General features: G+C 43.3%; 1 protein-coding gene across 1 annotated transcript in view; it reads left to right on the forward strand.

The window, feature by feature from the left end:
- Positions 1–17857, forward strand: part of XXYLT1 (xyloside xylosyltransferase 1) — a 345164-nt gene that overhangs the window by 44485 nt on the left and 282822 nt on the right. The window contains exon 2 of the mRNA XM_077487464.1: positions 6377–6524. Within this exon, the coding sequence (XP_077343590.1) occupies positions 6377–6524 (148 nt within the window). The remainder of the gene's footprint in view (positions 1–6376; positions 6525–17857) is intronic.

Here is a 17857-nt window from a genome sequence, read left to right on the forward strand (position 1 = left end):
GGCTAAAAGTTTGACGCCATTCCACGAGCGGGCGCAATTTTGAAGAGTAACATGTTGGGTATCAATTTACTCAACGTACCATTATCTTTCACAATATAAAAAAATTGGGCTAATTTTACTGTTGTCTTATTTTTTTTATTCAAAAAAGTGAATTTTTTCCAAAAAAAGTGCGCTTGTAAGACCGCTGCGCAAATACGGTGTGAAAAAAAGTATTTCAATGACCGCCATTTTATTCTCTAGGGTGTTAGAAAAAAAACAATATAAAATGTTTGGGTGTTCTAAGTAATTTTCTAGCAAAAAAAAAACAGTTTTAAACATGTAAACACCAAGTCTGAAAAAGAGGCCTGGTCCTTAAGTGGTTAATCGCTCGGCGGGGGACTGATGCAGCATCGGACCCAGGTAAGTATGATTAAAAAATAAAAATATTCCCATATTTCTCTTTTAAGAAATGAGTTGCAGTAATGTGCAACGTACTACAACATTAACACAAGGCATTGTGGTGCTATTCACCACAATACCATTAGTATAGTAGGTACCAATTGACTTGCTCTACAGTGCACCACAACACTTTGGATGGCCTGCCTTAAAAAGTTCAGGTCTAGTTTTTTTTCTGTTTCCATACATTGGACGGGCCATTATTGATAATGTGTGTTCTATTAAGATGTTCCATTTTAAAGTGGAGGGGCACCCTAAAAAAAAAGAGCATTAATATTCTTAAAAAAATAAATAAAATAAAAAAACATTAAAAAAAAAATAATTTTTTACCTTGCCAGAAATCCCTGTTGCTAGGCAGTCTTCCTAATCTGCCTTCTTCCTGCTCCTCGGTGATCTTCGTCTTCGCCCCTCCTCCGTGTTGTCTTCTGGGTAATGGGGCGCACTGTGTTCTGGGAACTGTGTGTTCCCTAACACAGCGCATCCCATTCACAAAGCTCAGCGTGACTTGCGTATGCGCAGTAGGAAACGGGCAGTGAAGCCGCAAGGCTCCACTGCCTGTTACCCTTAGTGAGGATGGCAGCGCTAGGACCCGAGAGCCGAGGGACATGTCAGCCTGGGCGGCCGACATTGCAGGTGCCCTGGAAAGGAAAGCCTCCTTATAAAAAGTCAGCCGCTACGTTTGTTTCAGCTGCTGACTTTTTAAAAAAAAATGTTAAGGCTGAAACACTGCTTTAACTTGTATGCAGTAACCCACCATGATAGTGTGAAGGGGGGCCTAAATATTTTTATCTGCACTGCTGGCCTAGATGTGTGGCCTATAAGGGGCAGACAGTTTTACTTCTATCTTAATAAATCTGAGCTGCTATATGATATATTTGATTATATTAGCAAATGCAAATTTAATAAATTAGATGCTTTTATTCTTAAAAGAATGGTCTGTAATGTATCAAAAACCACATATGTAGTAGATTTTACCCTTGAGGCTGGGTTCACACCATTGTGAATTGGATGCGATTTTTTCCACATCCAATTCGCAATAGCAGGAGATTTTGACTGGCTCTCTATGGAGCCAGTTCACATATCTCTACAGCAGGTCCGGTGTGATTTGCACAAAAACGCTGTACAAAAATTCTGGCTGAAATCGGACCTGAAACGGTGAACCAAGGATGCAGTGGACCCCTGCTATGAGCTGCATGCGGCTCATATATGAACCCAGCCTCAAACAGCATTTTCTTATCCGTTCGTCATGGCGTGCTAAACACCTCACATTCCTTCTCTAAGGTTTCCAAACACAGCCCAGATATTTTACAATCATTGTTGCACCCTAGGCACAATGAAAACTATGCCCACGCTTTGGAACATAGCACTAAGCACATCACTTTTTTTTTTTTTTTTTAATCAAGCAATGAGGCCCATGTTATCTCGCACACAGGCCCACTGATTTCATAAAACGCTGGTGGGGCTTCCTGGAGAGGAGGAGAAAAAAAGTCCTCGCTGATGTCCTACTGAGTTTGGGATGAGGAATGAGTGCAGGCCCAGTGCCTCCCCGCCATGGATAGTATATACCAGGGATATGCAATTAGCGGACCTCCAGCTGTTGCAAAACTACAAGTCCCATCATGCCTCTGCCTCTGGGTGTCATGCTTGTAGCTCTGAGTCTTGCTATGCCTCATGGGACTTGTAGTTTTGCAACAGCTGAAGGTACGCTAATTGCATATCCATGGTATATACTGTGTCTGAACAGAGGCTGGCTCCATGGTCCACTGGAGGCTCTCCTTCCCTGGCCCCAACCGAGCTACCCTGGCTGCCTTCTGCTGGCCAGTTCAGATTTCCCAAGTTGGTCCAGGAGGAGCTTTTCAAGCCCCCCCCGGTGAGCACAGAGTACCTGGAACTGAGCCGTGTATATGCTCCGGGAATGCCTCAGCGGCTTATGATTAGTAGTCTGCAGTGCCAGGTTCCTGTTGGGATAGCTCAGGTGGGTTTGGACTAGTATATGAAACACTCCAGGACCAATCTGTGTTCTTTATGTATATTCACAACTGTCTTCGATGTCTTCCACTTCATGACCTGCTTTATGCATCCATATTGTACATTCGCTATTATAAGACTGAAGCATTTATCACTGTTTAAGGCAATAAATGAGTGAACAGGGGTTTTTCAACACTAAACAATAAAGCTGTCATTATTTGCTGGAATCTACTAATCAGTATTTCTGCAGCTTACCTTGACACATTTTTCTTTATTACATCTCTCCACACTAATGGTTACCTTGTCCTTTTTACAGTATAATAAACATTCATTTACAGGCATTTGTGAAAACCTAAAGATTGCAGACACAGAATATCAGCAGTGTGTACATAAATATTGGCTACATTTAAGACTCTGAATCTTCTTGATTTTAATAAAGTGCAGATAGATGTCCTGTTTTTCTAGCCGTGCAAAACAGCCAAATCGCAATAAAAAAAAAAAAATTCCTTTCATTCCCAGCATGCATTCTGAATGTAGATTTATCTGGAAGAAGTTATCTTTTTTTCTTTTGTTTCCTTGTGTTATGTATACCCTTTAGTCATCGATTTTTTAACAGTCCGTATTTTCTGAGATGCAAATTTTAGATTTAGAAATGTTCTCCTCAGCAGTGCAGTGAGATAGAAATGGGGAAGCTTCAAAAGGAAGGAGATAAAGCGTTGGATTCTCATAGTATCAAAAGGCATGGAAGTAGTTTGAGAGGTACCGTATAACACAGAAGAAATGCATAAGGCTGGTAATTCAAGTAAAAAAAACAAAAAACTGGTGACTTCTAAACTATGATACATATATAGAAATGCGCAAACCGAGAGCAGGCTCATCTGGAGGCAGCCCTTTCCTCCCTTCCTCAAGTAATTGCTTTTACAAGGCAGCTGAAGACTTCCAATATGTCTGCAGGAAACCAACAAAAAATGGCAGCGTCACTGGTCAGTTTCAAACTAGCACAAAAAAGTAAAGGTACACTTGAGCAGGACAGTACTGTATACAAATTAATAAAAAATAAGCTTTTAGAGTTGGGGGAGCACACTTGTCAGAGGTTCCTTGATGTTGCAGTGTGACTATCACTTGCATTTTGCAAATGTATCCAACCACAATCTGTTTTTAACCTGAAAAGTTTAAATCGTTTGTGTTTTGATTTTGATTTTTGCTGGTTAGTTTGAAAGTGAATAAAGACGCATCCTGCTTACTTCCCTTTGACATCGGAAGGTGTCCAGCAGTGCTATCAGCATAGAACTGGTGGAAAATGGTGGGACCCAGGAACACCCATCTACTGTCTGGAGAAGTCTGCTTAGAAGTGTCCTTCATGAAAGAATTTTGGCCAAAAAGCCATACCTCCTCTGTGGGGACAAGGCTAGTCGATTCAGCTATGCACAAAAACAGAAACTGGGGTGCAGAAAAACAGCAGCAGGTGCTCTAGACCAATGAGTCAAAAATTGAAATGTTTGTAAGCAGGATGCAGTTTGTTCACGAAGGCTGGAGAGCGGTACAAGCACAAGCGGTACAATAATGAGTGTCTGCAGGCAACAGTGAAGTATGGTGGAGGTTCCTTGCAAGTTTGGGGCTGCATTTCTGCAAATGGAGATGGAGATTTGGTCAAGATCAATGAATTAAGACTCAATCTTCTTTATTTAAAAAAGTGCTGATAGATGTCCTGTTCTAGCCATGCAAAATTGCTAAATCACAATAAAAAAAAAGCAATGACTTTCACCTGGCATTTATTCTGAATATAGATTTATTTGGAAGAAGTTATCTTTTTACTTTTGTTTCCTTGTGTTATGTATACCCTTTAGTCATTTTAGTCATCGATTTTAACAGTCAGTATTTTCTGAGATGCAAATTTTGATTTAGAAATTTTCTCTTGAACAGTGCAGTGAGATAAAATGGGGAAGCTTCAAAAGGAAGGAGATAAAGTGTTGGATTCTCTTAGTATCAAAAAGCATGGAAATAGTTTGAGAGGTACAGTATAACACAGAAGAGATGCAAAAGACTGGGAATTCCATTTTTTTTTTTTTTTTTTTTTTTTTTTACTTGATGTTCTCCAAGTAGTTTATTGGTAGGGCATTGGGAGAATTTATCTTGGCCAAACTTAATACCTTTCCTGAATGTGAAATTATCTATTTCATTTATATATCGGCATGATCCCCATGGACATCAGTATATGCTGTCCCTTGATATCTGCCTTTTGTAGTTATACCTTCTTTACTGCAGTACTAGGCTTCCAGAGTTCTGCCATAGACAGCATATAGAGCAGCTGCACTTGTGTTTGGTATACCATGGGGAACAAGTGGTGAGACATGGCTGTGGTCAACTTATTTGAAGCAGGCCTTGGAGCATGAAGGGACATTTGGACATTATCATGGAGAATAGTTGTGCAATCATGTATTGCATTGTATTTTCTATGTTCTTTGTATACACTATATTTCAACAAACTGCTGACAGGTCCACAGAATTCAGTCATTTGGTGGATCACAGCATGTATGATCTGTGATTGAAACTTTGTTGTTTGAGCTGGTAATGGCAAAATAGAAACCTGAACTCAGAATAACATTCAGCCCAATTTTTTAGGTCTTCAGAATTGTCCCTGCAGAGCAGTTCAGCATCTCAGGAGGTCTGTTCAGCTGTTTCCCTGTAGAGATTTAATGAATTCTCGCATTTTGGGTAAAGCATATTAGATGACACTGAAAACACAATCATATTTGTAGGTCTACGGCAGACAGTAAAATCCAATAATCAGTACAATTAATAAAATAAAACATATTTGATTACTGAAAACACTTGATTATATTTTTTCTCCAAGTAATTTTTCTCCATAAGCTACAAGCCAGTGTGTGTGTATGTATATATGTATATGTGTATGTGTATGTGTGTATATATATATATATACACACACAGTATCTCACAAAAGTGACTACACCCCTCACATTTTTGTAAATATTTTATTATATCTTTTTATGTGATAACACTGAAATTACACCTTGCTACAATGTAGTAGTGAGTGTACAGCTTGTATAACAGTGTAAATTTGCTGCCCCCTCAAAATAATCCAACACACAGCCATTAATGTCTAAACCGCTGGCAACAAAAGTGAGAACACCCCTAAGTGAAGATGTCCAAATTGGGCCCAATTAGCCATTTTCTCTCCCCGGTGTAATGTGACTCATTAATTTTTTACACCTCCAAGACGACCACTGCCTTACTAAAGAAGCTGAGGGTAAAGATGATGGACTGGTCAAGCATGTCCACAGACCTAAACCCTATTGAGCATCTGGGGGGCCTCCTCAAACGGAAGGTGGAGGAGCGCAAAGTCTCTAACATCCACCAGCTCTGTGATGTCGTCATGGAGGAGTGGAAGAGGACTCCAGTGGCAACCTGTGAAGCTCTGGTGAACTCCATGCCCAAGAGGGTTAAGGCAATCCTGGAAAATAATGATGACCATGGCAATGGTTTAGATATTAATGGTGTGTGTTGAGTTATTTTGAGGGAACATCAAATTTACACTGTTATACAAGATGTACAATCACTACTTTACATTGTAGCAAAGTGTCATTTCTTCAGTGTTGTCACATGAAAAGATATAATCCAAATATTTACAAAAAATGTGAGGGGCATACTCCACCTAGGTGAGTATAATTTAATTTTTTTTTATATATCCCCCTCCAAATACATAATGAAACACTGCTGTCCATTTCTTCATACAGAATAAACAGTAGGAATAATCCAGTGCAGTAGACCGTTTTTAATGCTTTTGATTAATCTGAACATATTGGGTCAGAAGCAGGTTTGATTTTTCAAACCCTGATCACACTATATATGGACTGGTTCATCATAGTAGAGATTGTTGAATGGTGTACAAGTGACATATTTTTGTCTGGTATTTTTCTTTCTTCCTCATACATATGTGATCTCTGCTTTACAGGTCATATTTCATGATGTCAGTGCCCTGACGGAAAAATTATTCCCAATAGTAGAAGCAATGCAGAAACTCTTCAGTGCTGGCACTGGAACCTACTACAGTGACTCCATCTTTTTCCTATCTGTTGCCCTACACCACATAATGGCAAAAGGTAACTTGATTGCTTGTACTGAGTTGCAGGAACCCCGAATCAAAGGATAAGCCTTCATGTAACTCAACCATACACTGAATCATCCTGCTGCTGCTTGGCATCAGACAACAAAGGAGTATAGTTTAGCCAACCACACACATAAAGCTACATAAAAGAAACTATTCTGATCAGCCCCTAGGGTGATTAATGGGTTTGACTGTGAGACCAAAATAGTCTGCTTGTGAAACTGAAACATAAATACAGTCATGGCCGAAATTGTTGGCACCCCAGAAATTTTCCAGAAAATCAAGTATTTCTCACAGAAAAGTATTGCAGTAACACGTTTTTCTATACACATGTTTATTCCCTTTGTGTGTATTGGAACAAAACAGGGAGGGAAAAAAGGGAAATTGGCCATAATGTCACACAAAACTCCAAAAATGGGCTGGTTAAAATTCTTGGCACCCTTAACTTAATATTTGGTTGCACACCCTTTGGAAAAAAATAACTGAAATCAGTCGCTACCTATAACCATTAATAAGCATCTTCCACCTCTCACCTGGAATTTTGGACCACTCTTCCTTTGCAAACAGCTTCCGGTCTCTCTTATTGGAAGGGCACCTTTTCCCAACAGCAATTTTAAGATCTCTCCATGGGTGTTCAATGGGATTTAGATATGGACTCATTGCTTGCCACTTTAGAACTCTCCAGCGCTTTGTTGCTATCCATTTCTGGGTGCTTTTTGATGGATGTTTGGGGTCATTGTCCTGATGGAAGACCCAAGATCTCGGATGCAAACCCAGCTTTCTGACACTGGGCTCTACAGTGCAACCCAAAATCCTTTTGGTAATCCTCAGATTTCATGATGCCTTGCACACATTCAAGGCACCCAGTGTCAGAGGCATCAAAACAACCCCAAAACATCATTGAACCTTCACAATATTTCACTGTAGGTACTGTGTTCTTTTCTTTGTAGGCCTATTTTCGGTAAACAGTAGAATGATGTGCTTCACCAAAAAGCTCGATCTTGGTCTCATCTGTCCACAAGACGTTTTCCCAGAAGGATTTTGGCTTACTCAAGTACATTTTGGCAAACTGTAGTCTTGCTTTTTTATGTCTCTGTCAGACGTGGGGTCCTACTGGGTCTTCTGCCATAGCGTTTTATTTAAATGTCGACGGATAGTTCGCGCTGACACTCATGCTCCCTGAGCCTACAGGACAGCTTGAATTTCTTTGGAACTTGTTTGGTGCTGCTTATCCACTATCCGGACTATCCTGCGTTTAAAACCTTTCATCAATTTTTCTCTTCCGTTTATGCCCTGAGAGATTAGCTACAGTGCTATGGGTTGCAAACTTCTTGATAATGTTGCATACTGTGACAAAGGCAAATCTAGCTCTCTGGAGATGGACTTGTAACCTTGAGATTGTTGATATTTTTTCACAATTTTGGTTCTCAAGTCCTCAGATAGTTCTCTTCTCCTCTTTCTGTTGTCCATGCTTAGTGTGGCACACACAGAGACACAATGCAAAGACTAAGTGAACTTTTCTCCTTTTTATCTGCTTTCAGGTGGGATTTTTTTATATTGCCCACACCTGTTACTTGCCCCCAGTGAGTTTAAAGGAGCACCACATGCTTGAAACAATCGTATTTATCCACAATTTTGAAAGGGTGCCAAGAATTTTGACCAGCCCAATTTTGGAATTTTGTGTGACATTATGTCCAATTTGCTTTTTTTTCCTCCTTTTTTTGTTTTGTTTCAATACACACATAGGGAATAAACGTGTATAGCAAAACATGTATTACTGCAATACTTTTCTGGAAAAAATTCTGGGTTGCCAGCAATTTTGGTAAAGCAGACAATTTACAGTGGGGCAAAAAAGTATTTAGTCAGCCACCAATTGTGCAAGTTCTCCCACTTAAAAAGATGAGAGAGGCCTGTAATTGTCATCATGGGTATACTTCAAATATGAGAGACAAAATGTGGAAACAAATCCAGACAATCACATTGTCTGATTTTTTTTTTTTAAAGAATTTATTTGCAAATTATGGTGGAAAATAAGTATTTTGGCAATATCAAAAGTTCATCTCAATACTTTTGTTATATATCCTTTGTTGGCAATGACAGAGGTCAAATGTTTTCTGTAAGTCTTCACAAGGTTGTCACACACTGTGTTGCTGGTATGTTGGCCCATTCCTCCATGCAGATCTTCTCTAGAGCAGTGATATTTTTGGGCTGTCGCTGGGAAAAACGGACTTTCAACTCCCTCCAAAGGTTTTCTATGGGGTTGAGATCTGGAGACTGGCTAGGCCACTCCAGGAACTTGAAATGCTTCTTAGGAATTCACTTCTTCACTGCTCCGGGAGGTGTGTTTGGGATCATTGTCATGCTGAAAGACCCAGCCAAGTTTCATCTTCAATGCCCTTGCTGATGGGAGGATGTTTGCACTCATAATCTCACGATACATGGCCCCATTCATTCTTTCATTTACACTGATCAGTCATTCTGTTCCCTTTGCAGTTAAACAGCCCCGAAGCAGGATGTTGCCACCCCCATGCTTCACAGTAGATATGGTGTGCTTTGGTTGCAACTCAGCATTTTCTCTCCTCCAAACATGACGAGTTGTGTTTCTACCAAACAGTTCTACTTTGGTTTCATCTTACCATATGACATTCTCCCAATCCTCTTCTGGATTGTCCAAATGCTTTCTAGCAAGCCTCAGACGGGCCCGGACATGTACTGGCTTAAGCAGGGGGACACGTCTGGCACTGCAGGATCTGAGTTCCTGGCGGCATAGTATTACTGATGGTAGCCTTTGTTACGTTGGTCCCAGCACTCTGCAGGTCATTCACTAGGTCCCCCCGTGTGGTTCTGTGATTTTTGCTCACCATTCTTGTGATCATTTTGACCCCAAGGGGTGAGATCTTGCGTGGAGCCCCAGATCGAGGGAGATTATCCGTGGTCTTGTATGTCTTCCATTTTCTAATTATTGCTCCCACAGTTGATTTCTTCACACCAAGCTGCTTACCTATTGCAGATTCAGTCTTCCCATCCTGGTGCAGGTCTACAATTTTGTTTCTGGTGTCCTTCGACAGCTCTTTGGTCTTCACCATAGTGGAGTTTGGAGTGTGACTGTTTGAGGTTGTGGACAGGTGTCTTTTATACTGATACCAAGTTCAAACAGGTGTCATTAATACAGGTAATGAGTGGAGGACAGGGGAGCCTCTTAAAGAAGAAGATGCAGGTCTGTGAGAGCCAGAAAGCTTGCTTGTTTGTAGGTGACCAAATACTTATTTTCCACCATAATTTGCAAATTCTTTCAAAAATCAGACATGTGATTGTCTGGATTTGTTTCCACATTTTATCTCTTAGTTGAGGTATACCTATCATGACAATTGCAGGCCTCTCATCTTTTTAAGTGGGAGAACTTGCACAATTTGTGGCTGACTAAATACTTTTTTGTCCCACTGTATCACAGTGCAACATAAAATACACATTGAATTGGTATTGATTTTATTGGCATAATTATTTTGTATTTATTTTTTGCGTCCATACGTGCTATTATGTAGCATAATAGCCCCAGTAATATCTTAAATAAGTGTTGGATATATAGCCTGGGTATATTCATGTGTGACATGCTTGTTTTTGCAATATAGACTATAGCAATTTATTATTAGCTAAAATATTAATGCCTGACTAATTAATTTTTTCTTACGTTCACCGACTGACACAGCTCCTTTCTTAGACGATCAGGTTGTTACGCCACCTTCATGAGAGGACTAGGCAGAACATGTTAATATGTTATAACAAAACTAGAATTTTCTAGTTCAAATTGCAACCGGTTCGCCTGCAGACAGTGCAGTGCCTCTGGATGCTTTGTCGGCGGTCCTTGATACGTTCGTTGCCAAGATGGAGGCGGTAAGTGGGCGCAAAGGTGGTAAAAAATGGGTCCTGCCCCCCCGTTCTCCGGGGAGAGCTCTGACGCAGCCTCGGGCACCGCTGAGACTGGTGACCCTTGCTCTGTAGTTTCAGATGACGCTGACCAGGACCGATCGGACAGTGAGGGTGATTCCCCGTCCGGGTCTGTGCGCGATAAATCGCTAGTTGGAGCACTTATCACAGCTGTGTGTGATGCCCTGAAAATTCAGGAGCCAGCAGGTCCCTCTGCTGATGTAGTGGTCCCTTTTGGGTCCTGTAAGCCAGCCCGTACACCTAAGGTGTTTCCGTATCTGACTTATTTCAATAAGTTCATATACAAGTAATGGGGTCGACCGCAACTGACATTTTCAGTCCCCAAATACATGGCAGTGCGCTACCCCTTTGAGGAGAACCTTCTCAAAAAGTTGTCGGCTCCTCCGGTCGTGGACCCCCCAGTATTCAGGTTAAACAAAGTAACCATGATCCCGGTAGAGGGGACTCCTGCCTCCTAAGCACCCCACGGACAGGAAGGCTGAGGCATTGCCCCGTTCCTTGTTTACGGTTGTGGGGTCAACAATGTGACCAGTACTGGCATCTGCACTTGTGTCACAGACACTTATTGAGTGGGCAAAACTTTTGCACTGCGAATTGTCTGTCTGCGTGGAACTAGCAGACCAGTTAGTGAAAAGCCTTACGTACGTTTGTGACGTGGCCCTGGATACCCTCTCTCTGTTATCCAGGGCTTCAGTGTCAGGGGTGCCGAGGCACCTAAATTTGGCTAAAATACTGGTCGGCTGACCAGGCATCTAAAAAAAGCCCTGACGGATTTACCCTTCCTTGGCGAGCGGCTCTTTGGGGCCTCATTGGATGACATTCGTAAAAACGCCACAGGTGGTAAGAGTGTCCCTACTACTACGGGCCAGGAAGGCTAAGGAGTCAAGCCGTAGGCAAGGGCCCTCATTTTCTGCTCACAAACTTCTATTTTGTCCGCCCGGGGCTTCGGCTAAATGTCCCCAGCCTGACAGGACGACCTCTGAAGGACAAAAACGTCCCTGAAACCGCAAGCCTAACAAGCCTGCGAGCAAAAGTGCTACCGCATGAAGGTTTGCCCCTGCCCAACGCGGGTGGGGGGGGTCGCCTTCGGGAGTTTGCAGCCCGGTGGGCCTCTCTGCTGTCTGACCAATGGGTCTGCGATCTGATTTCTTTCGGCTACAAGATAGAGCTCCTCTCTTGGCCACCAAACAGATTCTTACCCTCCAGCATAACCGTACTCCCAGCTCGCCGGGAGGCCCTAATGGGGGTGGTAAGGGACCTGCTAAGTCGCGGGGTGATGGTACCTGTTCTGGAGCCAGAATGTTTCCAGGGGATCTACTCCAATCTCTTTGCAGTCCCCAAAAAGGAAGGGGTACGTCCAATCTTGAACCTAAAAGCCCTCAATTACTTTGTAAAAGTACAGAGGTTCAGAATGGAATTACAGTTAAGGGGAAAACACTGCGCTACAATTTAGTATATGTAGAAAAAGGCCTCAACAGCCGAAAAACAGCAGCCAACACCAAAAACAAACAAAGTTCAGCAAACAAAATAATAAAAACAGTGTAGCGCTTCAATAATAAATGTGATCAACATAAATTATAAAAATAGTAATAGGACAAAGATCGTATGAATATGAATGCCTAGAGGAAAGTCCAACATTGGCCGCACATTCAACTATGTAGCATGATGCCCCTGTAGAAGACACATATGTCGAAACGCGTTGGGCGAGCTGTTGGCACCCTACATTGCTTTTAATTCTATTTTAGACTTTTTATGTGATCACTAAGTCATTAATTACTTTTTGACTTCAATAAACCAACATTTTTTATACCGTTTGACCTGCACCATGTGGAGCCTTTTTTCTTTTTTTCTTTTTTCCGTTTCTCCGGCTTAAACCTCTACAAAATCTCCCTCCCCATCCGGGGGAGATTGGAGCATCAGTACAACGGGCCACGTCTGAGCTTGATTACAAACAACCTTGACGTTCCATTTGAAAGGATCCATCATTGGGCCTACAATCGTTTGGAGCTCACCCATCAGCTCAACAGACCTCCCTCTTTGTACTCCTTGGTCCCAGATTGTGACCTCAAGCCTTCTAGACTCAACTGTCATATGACTGTGTGAGTCCAACTGAGTTGGTAAGAAGTATTTTATCCACTTTTTCCTGATGTTCACAGTCAAGCAGATTCACATGAATACAATCGCCTAGTTCAATCTTCCTCTTCTGTGACGGTTTGGTCACCCTCGTGCCTGCTACATAGTTGAATGTGCGGCCAATGTTGGACTTTCCTCTAGGCATTCATATTCATACGATCTTTGTCCTATTACTATTTTTATAATTAATGTTGATCACATTTATTATTGAAGCGCTACACTGTTTTTATTATTCAGAATGGAATTAGTTCGCTCAGTAGTCGCTGCACTTCGTCAAGGGGACTTCCTGGTGTCTTTGGACATCTAGGATGCGTTCCTGCACATACCCATATGCCTTCGACATCAGAAATTTCTGCGATTTGCAGTTGGGGTAGCCCACTACCAGTTTGTGGCTCTCCCCTTTGGTTTGGCATCAGCCCCCCGAGTCTTTACCAAGGTATTGGCTTCTGTTTTGGGGTTGCTGCGACAACGCAGGATCGCGATCGTAGGTTACCTAGATTGCCTCCTGAGAGCATCTTCCACCTCAGAATTAGAGGAGGATGTGGTGATCACCATGCAGACCCTGCAGGAATTTGGGTGGCTGTTGAACCTAAGAAAGTCGGTGATTGTACCGACTCAGCATTTGGAGTATCTAGGCTTACTGCTGGACTCCATGGAAGCGAGAGTTTTTCTCCCTTCAGACAAGCTGCAGACTCTCAGAGCCGCGGTAAATTTGCTGATGAACTGCAGGTGGTCATTGCTACGCTTCTGCATGTGAGTCCTTGACTCATGGTGGCCTCCTTCGAGGCAGTACCATATGCCCAGTTTCACACCAGAGTCTTGCAGAAGGAGATCTTGACAAAATGGGACAAATCTCCGTTATCCCTGGATCAGCAGATTCAGGTGAGCCAGTTAGTCAGGGACTCCCTGCTCTGGTGAGGTCTCCGGCACTTCGGTCTGCGAAGCTGTTCCTTCCTCTACATTGGACAGTGATCACAACGGACGGCAGCCTAACCATCTGGGGTGGAGTAATGGGAGTTCAGTCGACCCAGGTCCTCTGGAGGAGTAATCCAAGTTGCCGATCAATGTGCTCGAGCTGCAAGCGATCAGGCTATGGCTCTCCACATGGTCGATAAGACTTTGAGGGTGTCCGATCAGGATTCATTCAGACAACGCCAAGGCGATGGCCTATGTCAATCACCAAGGAGGAAGAAGAAGCTTGGCCGTCGCACGGGAGGTCGCTCACATCCTTCAGTGGACAGAGCGACATGTACCAGCCCTATCGGCCATTTACATCCCAGGAGTTGAGAACTGGCAGAGGGGCTATCTAAGTCGCCAGATGCTGGCCCCAGGAGAATGGGCGTGGCATTCGGAAGTGTTCAGGCTACTGTGCCTGCGATGGGGCACACCAGACGTGGATCTTCTGGCCTCCCGTCTCAATCGAAAAGTGCCAAGATTTGTGTCCAGGACGAGATCCTTGGGCAGACGCATCAGATGCGCTGGTGGCTCCGTGGGATCAGTACCAGTTGATCTGTCTTCCTCCGCTGAAACTGTTACCATGTCTGCTCCGCAGAGTGGAGGTCGAGGGAATTCCAGTTATACTGATTGCCCCAGATTGGCCCCAGCGTCCCTGGTATGCAGACCTAGTGTGCCTGGTCATGGACGCCCCATGGCAACTGCCATTACGAGAGGACCTGCTGTCTCAAGGTCCGATCCTCTATCCTGCTTTACCATCGCTGGTTTTAACGGCATCCCTATTGAGAGCCAGGTGTTGAGAAGCCAGGGTCTTTCAGACTCGGTGATTCCAACTATGCTGATAGCACGGAAATCTTCTTCTCGGAAGATATATCATTGTACCTGGAAGGCTTACATCTCCATGTGTGAGGAGAAAGGATGGCGTCCGCGCTCCTTTTCTATATCCAGGATCCTGCTGTTTCTACAGCAAGGAGTAGACCAGAAATTGGCGTTAAGCACCATTAAAGGACAAATTTCAGCTTTGGCTGTCTTTTTTTCAGCGACCCCTGGCATCTCACTCTCTAGTGAGCTCTTTTGTTTAAGGGGTGCGACATGTAGTTCCTCTGGTGCGTCCACCATTACCCCCATGCTTCAGAAACCGCCATTTGAAAATATCAGAGAGAAATCCCTCTGACTCTTTCTCAGAAAGTGGTCATTCTAGTGGCCATTACATCGGCCAGGGGGGTTTCGGAACTGGTGGCCTTGTCTGCAAGTCGCCCTATCTGATTATACACAAGGATAAGGTGGTGTTGCATCCACAACCTTCTTTTCTGCCGAAGGTGGTTTTGGCGTTCCACATAAACGAAGACAGTGTGTTACCATCTCTGTGTCCTAAACCAACACATCCTGCCCCTCCATTCCTTGGACGTGGTCTGGGCTCTGAGGGTGTATTTGTCTGCTACGGCTCCCTTTTGGAAATCGGACTCCTTGTTTGTTTCGGTGGCTGGTCCGAAAAAAGGCATGGCGGTCTCGTCGGCCACCATTTCCAGGTGGAACAAACAGATTGTAGTACAGGCCTACACCTTGGAGGGGCACGTGCCCCCCTTTTCCGGTCACAGCCCACTCCACCAGGGCAATTGGAACGTCTTGGGCCTTCCGACATCAAGTGCCTGTCGCTGAAGTGTGTAAAGTGGTGACTTGGTTGTTCACACCTTTACAAAATTCTACAAGGTAGATGTCGGTGCATCGGCTGATGCCTGTTTTGGCCACAAAGTTTTGCAGTTGCACTTACATTTTTTTCCTGTTTTTTTTTTTTTTTTTTTTTTTTTTTTTTTGGTGAAAAACAGTTACTTTTAAGTAAATGCACTGTTGCATTTGTTACCGCAAGTTTTGAGGCGGTTTGTAGGGTAGTGACTCCCAGATTGGGGAGCACTTTTACCCACAAAAAAAAAAAAAAAAAAAAAAAGTTCTATGCTGTTCCCACACTCTGTTTTTGTGGGTGAAGTTTATACTGTTTCCCACATGCCATTGTGGATGAAGTTTTTATGCTGTTTCCCACCCCTTGTTTTGGCACTGCTTGGGGACGTCCCGATGGTCTAAGAAAGGAGATGTGTCAGTCGGTGAACATAAGAGAAAATAGGATTTTTTGTACTCACCGTAAAATCCTTTTCTCTGTAGTTCACCGACTGACGCAGCACCCTCCCCTCTTATTTTTTTTACGTTATACTGCTTGTTTGACGTACTGAGGCTGCAGGAGCAGGCTGGGGGGTTGTTACCTAAGGGACTGCCCCTTAGGCGGAACTAGAAAGTTCTAGTTTTGTTATAACATATTAACAACATGTTCTGCCTCGTCCTCTCCTGAAGGTGACGTAACAACCCGGTGGTCTAAGAAAGGAGCTGTGTCAGTCGGTGAACTACGGAGAAAGGCCCCTTTCACACTGAGGCAGTTTTCTGGCGCTACAAAAAACCGGCCCCTTTCACTCCAGTGTGAAAGCCGGAGGGCTTTCACACTGGAGAGGTGCGCTGGCAGGACGGTGAAAAAAGTCCTGCTAGCCGCATCTTTGGAACGGTGAAGGAGCGGTGTATTCACCGCTCCTAAACCGCTCCTACCCATTGAAATCAATGGGGCAGCGCGACTATACGGTTTTAAACCTTTTTAGCCCGCTAGCGGGGGTTAAAACCACCCCGCTAGCGGCCGCATACCACCGCTAAAAATATCGGTGCTTTTACCGCCGACGCCTGCACCGCCCCAGTGTGAAAGGGGCCAAAAGGATTTTACGGGGAGTACAAAAAATTATATTTTCTCCCTAGTGGTGACCCAAGTATGTCTGGAGTGGTCTTTGGGATGCCATAGATTGGTGGGTTCTCAACCCCAGGTAGCCCACAACCATTACCTGCAATACACAAATACGTTGATGTTAGTAGGCAATGAGGGGAAAACATTTTGATGCTATGGTTTCACAAGATTACTTCATGACTAGGTATGGCAGCTCCTCACGCTTTGATGATGTTGGGAGTCAGTGTCCCTGCAGTAGTCTCTAGACCTCCTCCTGGCATCATCCCTGGGGCAGACTCCGGAAAGAAGGTGTGGAAAATAAGTAGCATTTAAAGAATTTTAAGTGCACAGGGGGTCACAGTGGGGAAAGGGATATAACAGCAGCCGGACACCCTGGTGGCCCAAGAGGGAGGAGGATGGGAGCAGTGTGGCTGTCCAGAATCGGCAGAGATTGGAGAAAACAACATTACTGTTTACTGAAAAAGTCATAATTGCTAGGCAAAGGGCAGTATTCAAAGTGCGAATTGTAAATATTTTATTTATATGAGAAGACTGAAAAGTACTAAAAACAGTGTCTGTTTAAAGGAAGAACTACAGTGCTTTGAAAGTTTTTTTTTCTCACTCCTTGAAATTTTCCACATTTTCAAATGTTACTACCAAAAACGTGAATGTATTTTACTGGGATTTTATGTGATAGACCAACACAAAGTGGCACATAATTGTGAAGTGGAAGGAAAATGATAAATGGTTTTCAAAATGTTTTACAAATAAATATGTGAAAAGTGTGGTGTGCATTTGTATTCTGCCCCCCAAGTCAATACTTTGTAGAACCACCTTTTGCTGCAATTACAGCTGCAAGTCTTTTTGGGTATGTCTCTACCAGCTTTGCACATCTGGAGTGCGACATTCTTGCCCATTCTTCTTTGCAAAATAGTTCATGCTCTGTGAGATTGGATGGAGAGCATCTGAACAGCAATTTTCAAGTCTTGCCACAGATTCTCAATTAAATTTAGGTCTGAAATTTGACTGGGCCATTCTAACACATTAATTTGCTTTGATGTAAAGCAGGGGTCTCCAAACTATGGCCCTCGAGTTGTTCAGGAACTACAATTCCCATCATGCCTAGTCATGTCTGTGAATGTCAGAATTCTACAATGTCTCATGGGACTTGTATTTCCGCAACAGCTGGAGAGCCATAGTTTGGAGATCCCTGATCTAAAACATTCCATTGTAGTTCTAGCTGTATGTTTACAGTCGGTGTCCTGCTGGAAGGTGAACCTCCTCCCCAGTCTCAAGTCTTTTGAAGACTCTTAACAGGTTTTCTTTTAAGATTGCCCTGTATTTGCTTCATTCATCTTCCCATCAACTCTGACCAGCTTCCCTGTCCCTGCTGAAGAAAAGCATCCCAACAACATTATGCTGCCACCACCATATTTCACGGTGGGGATGGTGTATTTGGGGTCATGTGCAGTGTTAGTTTTCAGCCACACATAGCATTTGCTTTTAGAGCAAAAAGTTACATTTTGCTTTTTTCTGACCAG

Source organism: Lithobates pipiens, unplaced genomic scaffold, assembly GCF_037356315.1.
Source record: "Lithobates pipiens isolate NorthernLeopardFrog02 unplaced genomic scaffold, aLitPip1_a1.2 Scaffold_18, whole genome shotgun sequence".
Classification (NCBI taxonomy): Eukaryota; Metazoa; Chordata; class Amphibia; order Anura; family Ranidae; genus Lithobates; species Lithobates pipiens.